The sequence below is a fragment of the Rhodnius prolixus genome, unplaced genomic scaffold (genome assembly GCF_049639745.1).
Source record: "Rhodnius prolixus isolate KJV_2025 unplaced genomic scaffold, Rpr scaffold_2, whole genome shotgun sequence".
NCBI lineage: Eukaryota > Metazoa > Arthropoda > Insecta > Hemiptera > Reduviidae > Rhodnius > Rhodnius prolixus.
Genome location: NW_027411592.1, coordinates 23,158,581 through 23,172,746, shown reverse-complemented (window position 1 = coordinate 23,172,746; position 14,166 = coordinate 23,158,581). Strand labels below are relative to the sequence as shown.

Genomic DNA, 14,166 nt, shown 5'->3' with positions numbered 1-14,166 from the left:
GACTCTGCACCTTCGATTAGAACAGTTTATAAGTGGTTTCAAAATTTTCGGAGTGGCCATATGGGCACAAGTGACGCTGAACGTTCTGGACGCCCTGTTCAGGTTACTACTCCAGAAATCATTGATAAAATCCATGATATGGTGATGGATGACAGAAGAGTGAAGGTGCGTGAGATTGCTAGTGCTGTGGGCATCTCGAATGAACGGGTACATAATATTTTGCATCAACATTTGGACATGACAAAGCTATCCGCAAGATGGGTGCCGCGATTGCTCACGCTTGACCAAAAACGAAATCGTGTGAAGTGTTGCAAGGACGGTTTGCAGCTGTTCCAGAAGAATCCGTAGGACTTTAAGCGTCGTTTCGTCACTGTGGATGAAACATGGATACATCACTACACTCCTGAGACCAAAGAACAATCTAAACAATGGGTTACCAAGGGGGAATCTGCGCCAAAAAAGGCGAAGACCGTTCCTTCGGCCGGAAAGATTATGGCGACTGTCTTTTGGGATTCGCAAGGAATAATCCTCGTCGACTATCTGGAAAAGGGTAAAACTATTACAGGTGCATATTATTCATCGTTATTGGACCGTTTGAAAACCGAGCTGCAAGAAAAACGCCCACGATTGGCCCACAAAAAAGTCCTTTTCCATCACGACAACGCACCAGCTCACCACCTCAGCAGTTGTGGTCGCAAAATTATTGGAAATAGGGTTCCAACTCGTTTCACATCCCCCCTATTCTCCAGACTTGGCTCCCTCGGACTACTATTTGTTCCCCAATATGAAGAAATGGCTGGCAGGAAAAAGATTTTATTCAAACGAGGAGGTGATTGCAGAAACGAATGGCTATTTTTCAGACTTGGACAAATCCTATTATTCGGAAGGGATCAACAAACTAGAGCAGCGTTGGACGAAGTGTATAAGCCTAAAAGGAGACTATGTTGAAAAATAAAAAAGGTTTACCCCCAAAAATTAAGTAGTTTTTATTTTTGCACGGACTTTTCAAACGACCCTCGTATATTATCTTTCATAATAACAAAACTCTAATTTTACCAGAAAAAAATTCGATTGCTAAAATGAATGACATATTGATCACAATCAAAGTTACCTACTTAGGTAGTATTGCTTTTATTAATTCATCGTCCATATTTTCTACCATTTGTTGTAATCGTTCTTCATCCATTGGGGGTTCGTAAATTTTTTCTTCTATTTTGTTTAAATGGCAATTAGTATATGCTGTAGAAATGTGCACAAATGTTTTCAGATGTTTAACTTCTTTTGCAAGATCTAACATTTGTTTAGTTCCTTTTATATTGATTGTGTGCGCTATCTTGAGGTCTTCATCAAATTTCAAAGTGGCAGCACCATGGAAGATCACGCTTACCTGAAAATAATTAAATAAATATATTTTTGTTAATTGTTTGTGATTGTCGAATATCATATATATTTGTTTGTAGATTCATATGAATAATCAAAATCAATTATTTCTGGTAATTCATATAAATAACCCAAATAAATTATTTCAATCATTACTGATTTTCTGATTATGAAATATAACTATATATTTGTGTCAGTACAGCCTTAAAATTGGATTTAATTTGCTTCTTGTTGTACACTTTATTTGCAAACACTTAAGACCGTCCAATAATTTATAAAATATTCAGAATATTTAAACTAAGATTACCTCATCAATAATTTTTTGTCTATCCTCAAGACTCAGTCCTAAACCTGGTAAACCACAGTCACCACTCATTGTTGATATTTTCTGCCTGAATTTTGGTTTATCCGCAGATAAAATGGAAAAAAGCTGTAAAATTTAATAAATGAGTTTTAAAAATGTGAACAAAATTCATTTTCTAATTACATTAAATTTTCCCAATATTAAATTAAATGGCTTTTTAAACTCTCTAAGACTGAATAAACTATTTTCTAATTTGAAGGAAATAGTGCGTCAATGTTATCAGAAATGAATTTTTGAAATACCAACAAAATGTTTTGGCTGGTAAAAGCCTAATTCACTTAATTTACGAGGAGGTGCAAACTACTATTTGTTTTAACAATGTGTAAAATTTTACATCTTTAGTTTTTACATCATTAGTGATATTGAAGGATTTTTGAAAAAAAGAATAATATCACAATTCACACATATCTTGTATCATATAATCTTGAATAGTCTTATGCATGCTTTGTTCTGGCTAATTTATTTATTTAAATTATGTGTATAACAAGGGGTACCATAGATCTCTGATAGCTAATAGCTGTAAGCAGATATTGCCATGGTCAGAAAATTATTAGTTTAACACTAAGTTAATGCAGTATTTGAGAAATGACAGGCTATAATTATTTAATGAAAAAGCTAGCGCTGTTACTCTCGTTACCTCTGAAGTTGCAAAAAGTAGTCATGTTTCACGCTACCAAATCAATTGCCCTCAAAAATTAAATTGCAGAAGGCCCGAAAGTAATTTTACAAGTACCCATTTTACGTTATTTTTTTTAGAATGTTAGAATTTTACATTTTGTTACCTTTTATGTTAGAATATTTAATAAATAGTATTCATTACATAAAAAAATTAATGGGTCAAAAAAGTTTAATTAGTAATAATTAATAATTTTTAAAATAACCAACTTCAATAATAGACCTAAAATCTTAGAAATCAATTATAGATTTTGGAAAGATGTACTGAGGTACTGAGTTTGATTCTGTGCCATTGTTGGACTAGGCCTTGGATTTGATTTAATGGTTTAATATGTGTGAGAAAATGATAGTGAAGTACGTTTGCTAGTTGCCTCCTTCCACGACACCTAATTTGGTAGTTGGCTTAAGGCCTGCCTGAAAAATAGGCATTACTTATTTGTAGAAAGTTTAAAGTAGAACTTTTAAAGTTAAAAAAATAAAGTCTATATTCTAAATGATCGAGTTTTATTTGGAATTATACTTAACTGGATCTTCTAGTATTGCATTTATTCTTTCATTTATTGATTTTCCTTTTTTCTCTCTAATTAAAATGTAGATGTGCTTAACATTGCAGGTCCTTAACAACTTCTCAGTCAATACTTTGCCTAGAAATCCAGTTCCACCCGTTATCAGTATCGTCTGCCCTTCCAGGGCTCCACCTGTAACAATAATTTTTCTTTAAATTCACTGGAATGATATGCAATGGAACGATTTGTAAAAAATGGAAGTACTTTAAACTTAAACAGCCGGTAATCACCATTAATGTAAGTTAATGGCGCACCTAGAATTGTTTTCAGAAACGGTTGGACATCTTGAGAAGTAAATACCATTTTTTTTTTCATTCAAATTATACTCACTTTATTTAGGATACAATACAATTACTTTTCCTAAAAGATTAAATGTGTGCATGCGGAGCTATGCCGAGTTTTGATAAATAGGTAAGTCTAGGAGAACCAGTTTCAATATATTCAGTGCTGCTGAATTATATTATAAGAAGACGATAATAAATCTGTAGTCATTTTTTCAAATAGACATCAATTGATATTAAAGTTCTATGAAGTTAATTTAAGGCTTATGAGAGATTGGGCATACTGATAAGTAGCTAAAACAAGGCTTTCTTATCTGTGGATTCGGGCATTCACGTTTTACCCAGGAGAGTCCTCATGTTTCTCGTTGAACGTAATCTTTCTTTACGTCATCGTCAAATGCTCCTTAGTGCAACCAACAAAGAATTGGTGGAGGAATTCCCAGGCCAAAGACAGGAGGAAAAGTTTATCATTAACCATTATCATAAGTTTACTACGTCTATTGCAACAAGGATTCCTTCCTGAACATCACTGCAGACAGAGGAAATTGAGATTTTTGTCAGTAAATTGAATTAGCGATCAATATTCCTGTCTGCAGAGTTAGAATACAAGTACTAGACTTGTATGGCTGAGAGGTTAACTTTTTGAAGAAGAAGAACTCGTATTTAAACAAGATGGACCGGAGAGTTCCTCTAACAAGTGGACCTTGGAGTGAACAACCGGGTTGAAACTGAATTTTATATCCAATAAGATTTGTAGCAGTGTTCTTTTGTGCCATTATATTTGAATTACAGATGAAGTCACGATTTTTACAAACGGGTCAAAGTTGAGCCATTCAATCTTGCCTCAGAGTCGGAATTTTTTAAGTCTTTAGTCCAAAATAACTTTAGCCCCTTTTTATGGCGTACTATTAAAATACTGTATTATTTCTCTTACTTGATAAGGAACGTGTTGCGATCAAATTTTTGAGTATTCACCAAAAACATTTGTTTTGAGATCCTTGAGTCCAAAAAGCTGTGAATGAACAAAAGCTCTTCGCAATTTGAAATCGCAGGAAGCTAAAACTTTATAATTACTTGTGGCCCCACCATGGAATTTGACTATGCAAAACTGAAAGTCCCACATTACTGATGTTTTTTTTTTATCACTTTTTTGGATATTTTTTCAAAAATGGCTCCAACAATTTTTCATTAAACTTTCTAAACACACATTGCTCTCATAGCGATTTATAACTTTTTTTAAAAAGAAAATTATTCAAGGAAAGTGCTACTAAGGATCATTGTAGGGAAGACTAAGTAGTCTTTTCTATAAAATTCCGATTCAGGGTAAAATACAATTATGCTTGTTTTACAAACAATAAAATTAAAACTTGAACTTCCTATTCTTATAAATGATCGGAAGAAGTATTAGTAACACCTTTTGGTGATATTCACCAAAAATAATTAGTAACAATAACAACGTAAAAAAAAAGAATTTAATTCCACTAATAATGTGGTTAAAAAATTTGCAAGGGCACATTACATAACATTTAATAACACAAAAAACAGGATTCCAACGTCGTATGTGGATCATTCACAAAACATTTAGTGTTTCTTTGAATTGCGACTGACAAACTATTTTTTATTGTTCTTTGATCATTCAGCAAATTAAAAAATTAAAATTATAGAAATTGCTTCAACCAATGAGGAGAAAAGGGAACTGATGAACACAAGTAGAAAAATACTTAACAGTGCAGCATTCCAGAGTTGAGAGATTTTTGTCTTTGGAAATACTGATATAGTTTTAGGTCAGTCGAAAGCCTTGAATAGCTGAGGTTCGCCTCTTTGAAGAAGAGAAACACGAGACTTCATTCGTCATATTGGAGTCCCTAAAGAAAACTCCCATTAATCAGAGGTGGTGCTGTAACTACTGGATTCTCCTACAGACTCCTTACGTCATTCTGACTAATCATTGCGTTATCTACTGAAGTTTACATACAGTGAGGCTGCAATGCAGAGTCAACAATACTGAACAGGTTATTGGTTGATTGAACAGTACAAAATACTTTGTCCACGTTTTAAGTTCTGACTTCTCAAAGGGATTCAAAATCTGGAACGGTGGGAATTAGCGTTGTATTAAGTGAGAAACATTAAGATACATAGGTAGACAGCTCACATCACATGGAGACGGAGGTGACTTGAAGTCTGACATTCTATCAGTTACAAGATCGGTATAAAAAGAAAACTTGTTGCGCTTTAAAGAATAGTTAGCTAGGTGTTACTAAACAATAATATTCAGTTCGGAGAGGTTTTTATCTTATAACTCATTTAATTTCTGTAATGGCCATAAAAATAGTTTAAGGATACAGTATCTCTCGCTGCCTTCACAATATTAAAAGACTCTGCATTTGGATGAAGAAACAAGTGTTAAGCGAAAGAAGGACGCGAGGATTTATGTCCAACGCCGTCAGTAGTTATTAAACAGTTCTATTCATTTTGCTGACATATGATTTCACTACTTATACAAGTAAACGCAAGAAATGTATGTTTCAGCTTACCATTTTTAACATCTCTAAATAAGGCCAGACTGAGGCAATTCTAATATTCTGCTTACACACCATTTATTAATTTTTACTATATTAAAAAGATCTATAAACTATTGGTAAATTATTAAATTAAAATGGCCATATCGACGACCTTTTTCTGGTTATGTTTTATTTAAATAAAATAATTCCCCCTTCCTGGGCCATAGAAACATGCAACTCTTTAAGCAGCAGATAAGCTTTCTCTTTCCAGTTACATAACACAGGATTACCTGGTATCACACTGGAAATTTTCATTTCTTTTTATCATAGGTTAACTTTCTTCATCCTGTTTTCTCCTTATTGAGCCAACAAATGTCCGAGTAAATATATATATATATATGATATATTTATTTTATTTTATATGTGCTCTATTTAATAAAATTCTTAGATTATTATGTAGTAAGCCTACATAAATTGCGTACGCTAGATACTTTAAAGTAATGTGCGCTTTCAAACATAGACATATAATTTATAAGTACTTAAAAACATGTTCTGTCGTTTCCTTATTATTATTATTATTATTATTATTATTATTATTATTATTATTTGTATTCATTATCCTATTTTGAATAACGACTTCAAGATGTAAGATCAATATTACTGTATATAATAATAATTAATAAATAAACAAAGCTAAATATTTTGCACGAGTAATCTCAATGCTCTAGAGATAAATTTGATCAAAATGATCGTAGTTCTTTTTAAAAAATTAGAAAAGTTGAAAATCTCAAAATTCTTATATTTTAATAACGAAGTAGTTATTGTTAAAAGAAAGTTTTAACTATCTTGTCCAGCTCTTTCTTCTAACAGAAAATTTTGAAAAATCGCTGAAATTTTTATTGCTTAAAGTCATACCACAGATAGAGAGCTGATTTATAATTTTATCTTTTAGTAATTTTCCTGTCATTCCAGGATGAGATAGTTTTAATTTTGATTTATTGGTCTATGCCAGGGGTCGGCAACCCGCGGCTCGCGAGCCGCATGCGGCTCTTTTATCCAAATTGTGTGGCTCTTCAGCCTGCCCAAAATACATTGTATATTTTAATTCTATTGAAACAAATGGAAATTCCAGTTATTAAAGATATTTTTTCAAAAATAATTTTAAATATTATAGGTTCGAAATTGAATAGATTTATACAATATTAAAATAAAGTACGTAATTATAAAAGACTGACGCCTTTTCATTCTAACACTGGTTTAGTTATTATTTATTTGTTTATTTACTTTGTAATATGTAAAAAATAAATGTATAAAACATTTAAATGTCATTGAATATCATATAATAATAATTTGTGAATACAAAGGATCTACAGAGTTGTTTACACATCATCCTTGCGGCTCTTGATAAGATTTATTAAAATTATTTAAGGAGAAATGGCTCTCTACTTAAAATAGGTTGCCGACCCCTGGTCTATGCTAATCGCTAAGGCAGTCTTCTTGGTAAAATATGTATTTTTCTTCAGACAAATGAATCAATAATTATTTTGACGTGCCACAAGCATAGCCGGCCGGCTACAATAGCCGAGTTATCGTCCTCATTTGTAAACGGCTTCTCTCAGCAAAACATCATCATTATTTGTATTCATTATCCTATTTTGAATAACGACTTCAAGATGTAAGATCAATATTACTGTATATAATAATAATTAATAAATAAACAAAGCTAAATATTTTGCACGAGTAATCTCAATGCTCTAGAGATAAATTTGATCAAAATGATCGTAGTTCTTTTTAAAAAATTAGAAAAGTTGAAAATCTCAAAATTCTTATATTTTAATAACGAAGTAGTTATTGTTAAAAGAAAGTTTTAACTATCTTGTCCAGCTCTTTCTTCTAACAGAAAATTTTGAAAAATCGCTGAAATTTTTATTGCTTAAAGTCATACCACAGATAGAGAGCTGATTTATAATTTTATCTTTTAGTAATTTTCCTGTCATTCCAGGATGAGATAGTTTTAATTTTGATTTATTGGTCTATGCCAGGGGTCGGCAACCCGCGGCTCGCGAGCCGCATGCGGCTCTTTTATCCAAATTGTGTGGCTCTTCAGCCTGCCCAAAATACATTGTATATTTTAATTCTATTGAAACAAATGGAAATTCCAGTTATTAAAGATATTTTTTCAAAAATAATTTTAAATATTATAGGTTCGAAATTGAATAGATTTATACAATATTAAAATAAAGTACGTAATTATAAAAGACTGACGCCTTTTCATTCTAACACTGGTTTAGTTATTATTTATTTGTTTATTTACTTTGTAATATGTAAAAAATAAATGTATAAAACATTTAAATGTCATTGAATATCATATAATAATAATTTGTGAATACAAAGGATCTACAGAGTTGTTTACACATCATCCTTGCGGCTCTTGATAAGATTTATTAAAATTATTTAAGGAGAAATGGCTCTCTACTTAAAATAGGTTGCCGACCCCTGGTCTATGCTAATCGCTAAGGCAGTCTTCTTGGTAAAATATGTATTTTTCTTCAGACAAATGAATCAATAATTATTTTGACGTGCCACAAGCATAGCCGGCCGGCTACAATAGCCGAGTTATCGTCCTCATTTGTAAACGGCTTCTCTCAGCAAAACATTTATCATCTTAGATTTTTATACTAAGCCCCGCTTTATTTTTGTATACCATGATTTTTTCTGCTTTCCTTAAGCGATATAAGATCCGAAAAGTTTTTTTCTTACATCGAATATATTATTTTAGATCAGAGTTTCGCAACCTTTTTCCTACCGCGGACATCCAAATTTTATATTCGGTCGGAATGGCATGCTTAAAAAATTTCAGTTTGTCGCATAACATGCACTTCCAAAAATTTAAGGACATGTCTTACGCACTATTACATCTTTTATTTTTTCGTTGAGTAATTTTATTGTTTTACTAAAAGTATGCGGAAGTCCACCTTTTCCATATCTTACAAATGAAATTTATTCTGTTTAATAAATTACTTATTTTTAACAAAAAAATTACTCATACCTTTCACTGAAATTGACACAGTTGAGTGCCGTGACTCCTTGATTGCGGAACTCTGTATTAAGATAAAAAAGAAAAAGTACGCTTAATATTGCGACAGTAAAATTTTTCATTATAAATTATGGCGCTGTGCCTCTGCGTTAATATAGTTGTAACATTACACACCAACTTGCTCATAGACTTCCGCGTACCACATCAATGATTTCTAGCGAATAACTGGTAGTGGTACCAATATGTCGTATTTAAGCACAGGGGTCATGAATTCAGTAAAACGTTTTGTCTTTACTACATCAATGCCGCAAATTCTGTGCTCACAAAAAAGTAAAAGCAGGGGTCAGGAGTTCATTCCCTCTCCGCTGTTATTCAAAATATATGTACAGTGAAGAAATAAGCGAGGCGTTTGGGGAAGTGGATTGGAAGACTAACATTAGGAGTGGATTTAGTAATTTCCTACTAGCTTAAGACAATCTTTAATAATCATCAATCCCTAATTATCAACTGTAGGACTCACTTGATAACATCAATAAGATATGGAGCAGCTACCCATTGGTGGAAGTCGACTGACAATTCTTCAGGTATTTCGATACTCTGCGTTACCCCCAGCTTAACAACACAAACCATAGAATTACACTGCTCTTGTATTCCCTCACATAACTCATGTAAGGCTAGCGCGGAGCAGCATAATTTGATTTGAGGCACAACGTTTGCAATTCAAAATCAACAACTTTGCAAACATCTTGCTTATGGAAGATAGCTCCCCTGTAGTTTTTGATATATATATATATGCTTTGACCCATCATTTTAATGTCTCCTACTCTTCTTGCCTCACCAATTATCACGTAGTGATGTTACTTAATGCATTCGATACCATTAAAATGGAAGACAACGTCATCACATGCCCGGATACCAAACCACACAATTTGTGTTTCAGCTTTTGTGAATTTTGGATGTGAAGCATTTTGGAGAACAGGTACAGACTTTCCAGTTATCTATCGGGTAAAATCCTTCTAAGTCTAAGTCTAAGGCGCGAATTCGGAAAGATTTCATAAATCGAAGTTATATTATTTTAATCTTTTGATTTTTAACTTTAAATTAATTGTCTACACTTCAAAATAGAGTGACGACCTTTACGCACATGTCGTCACAAGCACCAATACTTTAAGAACAGATAAGGAATGCTGGTAAGTTCCATATTAAACTACGGAATACTACCTTAAACAACATTAAAATTCAAATCACGCTAATTGTTTAGTAGAACACGAAAGACCACTGACTTAAAAGTAGCTGCAGCAAAGTGCAGTTAACTTGAGAACAGTATTATCGTATAGTAATATGTATAAGATCTTAGAGGCTGTGGTAACCTTTCGTTCTTCCTGCACATGAATAGTAAAAATAATAATCCTTATTATAAGTACACTCACAGCGCAGTGCTGGAAGGCATCAAAGGTCATATCCACTATAGCCATCGCAACATGTACTAGGTAGGCCATGAACAGTCCTGAAAATAAGCATATATAGAAAAGTTATCCTAATCAACTTCGCTGTTCTCCTCGCCTACTCTTCGCTTTGGTAGACAACTAAATAAATGATGAGTGAAAATTAGAAAGATGTGACAGAAAGTATTTCATTCTTTTGATGCCATCATCCGCTAGCATGATCCGGAACAGCATCTTTGCAATAATAAAAGCTGAAAAAGCTCTGGCCAAGTTTATTAATCAAATGAAAAAAAAAAATGCGGTTATTTTAAGTACTTGTCGAATCATGAGACAGTTTTGTGAATGTTATAGATTGAGTGAAATAAAACAATTATAATTATTATGGTTCGATTTCAACTACGCCTCATAGATTGAAAATGAACATCCAAAAATAATGCCATTATGTTGGCTTATTTTATTTTTTTGGTGATTCAAGAGGCACGTCAACTTCTGAGGTTATTGGCACCCAGAGCTTTTTCAGAACACTGCAGGCCTCCGGACAGTGTTGGCTTTTGTTTATAAAAAAAAAAGAAAAATACCAATGGCTGTTAGAAAACAGAAAAATGTATGAGAGAACTTTGTGAGAATAAAGCATTTTACAGTGCTAGAGAGGTTGTTTATTACAATGACTTTTGATTATCAGTGTAATTTATTTTGGAAATCTTCCACTACAACCACAATTAAACGAATAAAATTGGAGTTATTACAAACGGCAGCTACATTGTATCCATGTGTTTCACTTCAGCATCCTAGAAACTTTAATAATAATTTTAATAGGAAGGTATCTAGTGACTCTAATAGAAGTCTAATATAGATCAACGAAGGCTATTGAGTAATCCGAAAACATATGTTTCAGAATTGTTTTTAAATAAATTTTCCGGTTAAATGCATAAGAAACAATTTCTTCAAATGATATTTTTTGTAGAGTATTGTTTATAGTTTTTGTGACCTATTCATTAATCCAAAAGAAAGGCCGAATATTGCCAATTTAAAGTCGTAATTTTTTTTGCAAAGCTTTCGACCTAGGGACTAAGTCATCTTCAGGGCTTATGCTTATTCATTGTAATTAAAAAGACCTTGTAATTGTTAATAAGCATAAACCCTAAAGATCACTTAGTCCCTAGCTCGAAAGCTTGGCAAAAAATGCAAAACTATGACTGAAATTGGCAATATTCTTTCTTCCTTATGGTATTTTTAATTGCAACCTTAAACTTGCTGCAAATTTTACTTAATTAGATTGAATAAGTAATATGTCAAACAGTTGGATGTCTCCTTTATGGACTTTTCTCTTTAATACCCTAATTAATCGTGAATATCATCTTCACAGTTCACAATGATAGAATATCAACATTTTATAAATAATAAAACTTCTCTTTCTGTCAGATTAGATGCTAACTTCCAGATTGTAACTGTTAGTATCTAAGAACAAATATTAAGTTTGACATTGATATGATTTTCCATTTTAGAATTAAGCTGAATAACTTTCTCAGACTATTTCCTAATTTGTGCATGTAAAGTACATTATCATAACTTAAAACATGAAATTTCTGTAAAATCCGTACTTAGAAAATTTCGCATCGATCATTATAATGAGGGAAATGATTTCCCTGGTGAAAAATAAGAAAGATTAAATGCCAGTCCCTCATTTTTTTTGTATATTTATTATTATAAACTTGAAAATTATATAAGAAAACTTCGAGAGATGCTGCTTCTTTAACAATCAGTAATAATTATACGCTTTCTTATTCAGTCTTATTATATCTTGTAATAAAGGATGCATTCAAACACCAGCTACAAACATCGTTATGGGAACAAAGTGTAAAACACTAGCATCATGTTTGAACTACATATTTGATCTGCCGTTCATGAATATGTGATCACATACATTCCCACATAAAGAAACAGAAATTTTAAAAACAACTTTGTTAGGGTTATTGCTCAAATATACTACCATTTCCGGTAAAAATACATTTTCGATTGCAATACTTATTCCTCTATCTGTAGAAAGAAAAAGTAAATCTGTAATAAGGAAATCTTTACTTGTTTATGATGAGAACAACACTCATACAAATTTCTCAGGCTGTAATAATTAATTTATTCTCAGAATTCTAATTAATCATTTCTTTTCTTTGCGTTTAATTATCTACGTACATCCAAGTAGCCGATCGATCTTGTTATAAATTAAGTAAAGGGTCAGTAATGTGGTTGTCTAGTTACACAGCTTTTCAGCTTGCGGTTAAACGATTTTGTTTAAATTTGAAATTTGCTCCCCCAAAAATTGGTTCTTTTTAATTAGAAACCATTCTTGTAGCTGCTCGTTTAACTCCACTTTTTCCGCTAAAATGAATTTTTCGGAAGAAAATTTTTGACATGTATTCACAAGCGCACAAAAATTTGCAAGAAAATCGCAGTAACTGACTAATTGCTTCAATAAAGCAGTTTTTTAAAAATTTGGAGCGCGTCCAAATCTGAGGTTATTGGCGCTCGGAGCTTTTTTCAGTGCCTGTCGGACTCCGAACAGCGTTCCTGCCCATCACCGGACATTGATTTTGAAGCTGGAATCTCCGCGTTGGAATCCAGTACTCTAACCGCTGAGTTAATCCCTTCTCTAATAAAATAGTTGTTCTTGTTTACATTGGTACTGTCTAAAACCTTATTTCTGCTGAATCTTTTAGCACACCTAAAATTGTAAAATTCGTATTTAAACTCTCTGAGATTTTCATTTTTTTGATATTTGTAGTCTACTCCGAGAAACATAAACACATACAAAGACCAAATTGTAAAAAACCACGTTATCTTAAATCGCTTAATTCTGGCCGAAACTCAAAACCCTCTATTTGTACTTCCTCTTGTCAGTGGTAGATCTAATTAGATCAGTGCTCCATCAAAGTTTTTCTAAAATTCTTATGCCCCCTAACATATACATAATTTTTAATATTCAAAAATTGAAATAATTACCAAAGGAACTTGAATGATAGGTTGCAGGAAGAAATAACTAGGAAATAAACGTATTACTTAAAAAATTAATATGATTTGGAGTTAACTTAGGCTAAAAATGCATATTTAAATATGTACCACACATTTACTTCACCGCACAAAACATACTTTTTCCTTTTACAAATTTTTCTGGAAAATGATGCTCCTAAAAGTGAAATTAATATAAATTAATAATTGAATTTACGTACCACTTGTACGTCACTTATATTTATAAATGATGTAAGTATTTTTTAAAACGAGACTTACACAACAATTTAACCTTATTTCAAATTAACACCAACGGTGTATGCTCAGCATTACTGCGAATCACTGCTAAACTGCGATTCCAGCACTAATCATTTTGCACTATTGCACTATAAAAATAACAATAAAAAACAAACAATAACAATCAATTTAACAGTGAATCGATTTAAAAGTAAATCAATTTAACAGTGAATCGATTTAAAAGTAAATCAATTTAACAGTGAATCGATTTAAAAGTAAATCAATTTAACAGTGCAATCACCTACGAACATGACGGACAAAAGTTACTTACAATGGACCCAGTTATATAGTAGCGACTGAGAGTCCCCCATACGGTTAACTTAAACTCTGGAGGAGACCATTTTCGAATAGTCCCCAGTAGAGCGTAGGCCCCATGTTGGAAAGCACTGGGTTAGAATAAGAAACATCAGTGGATTAATCTTTCAAAGTTCTGCGTTGTTAGAATATAAGCTCTTCTTTGGTTTGGGTCATTTTTGGCAACTTTCCAAACCAAATTCTTAGCATTGTAAATCGGCATATCTGTACTTTAAAAGGTCGTCATTCTGGAAAGTCTCGTCATGAATTCAAACAAAGAGGTATTCCCAGCTTCTCATATTTAACCATCTTTAAAATGTAGT

At 32.4% G+C, this 14,166-nt stretch overlaps 1 protein-coding gene across 1 annotated transcript in view; it reads right to left on the bottom strand.

Moving 5' to 3' along the window:
• The window catches only part of LOC141450475 (fatty acyl-CoA reductase wat-like), a 63,186-nt gene that overhangs the window by 4,526 nt on the left and 44,494 nt on the right, over nucleotides 1-14,166 (bottom strand). The window contains exons 2-4 of the mRNA XM_074120960.1: nucleotides 2,945-3,117; nucleotides 1,688-1,810; nucleotides 1,116-1,387 (exon numbers count right to left, since the gene is read on the bottom strand). Coding sequence (XP_073977061.1) covers nucleotides 1,116-1,387; nucleotides 1,688-1,810; nucleotides 2,945-3,117 — 568 coding nt within the window. The remainder of the gene's footprint in view (nucleotides 1-1,115; nucleotides 1,388-1,687; nucleotides 1,811-2,944; nucleotides 3,118-14,166) is intronic.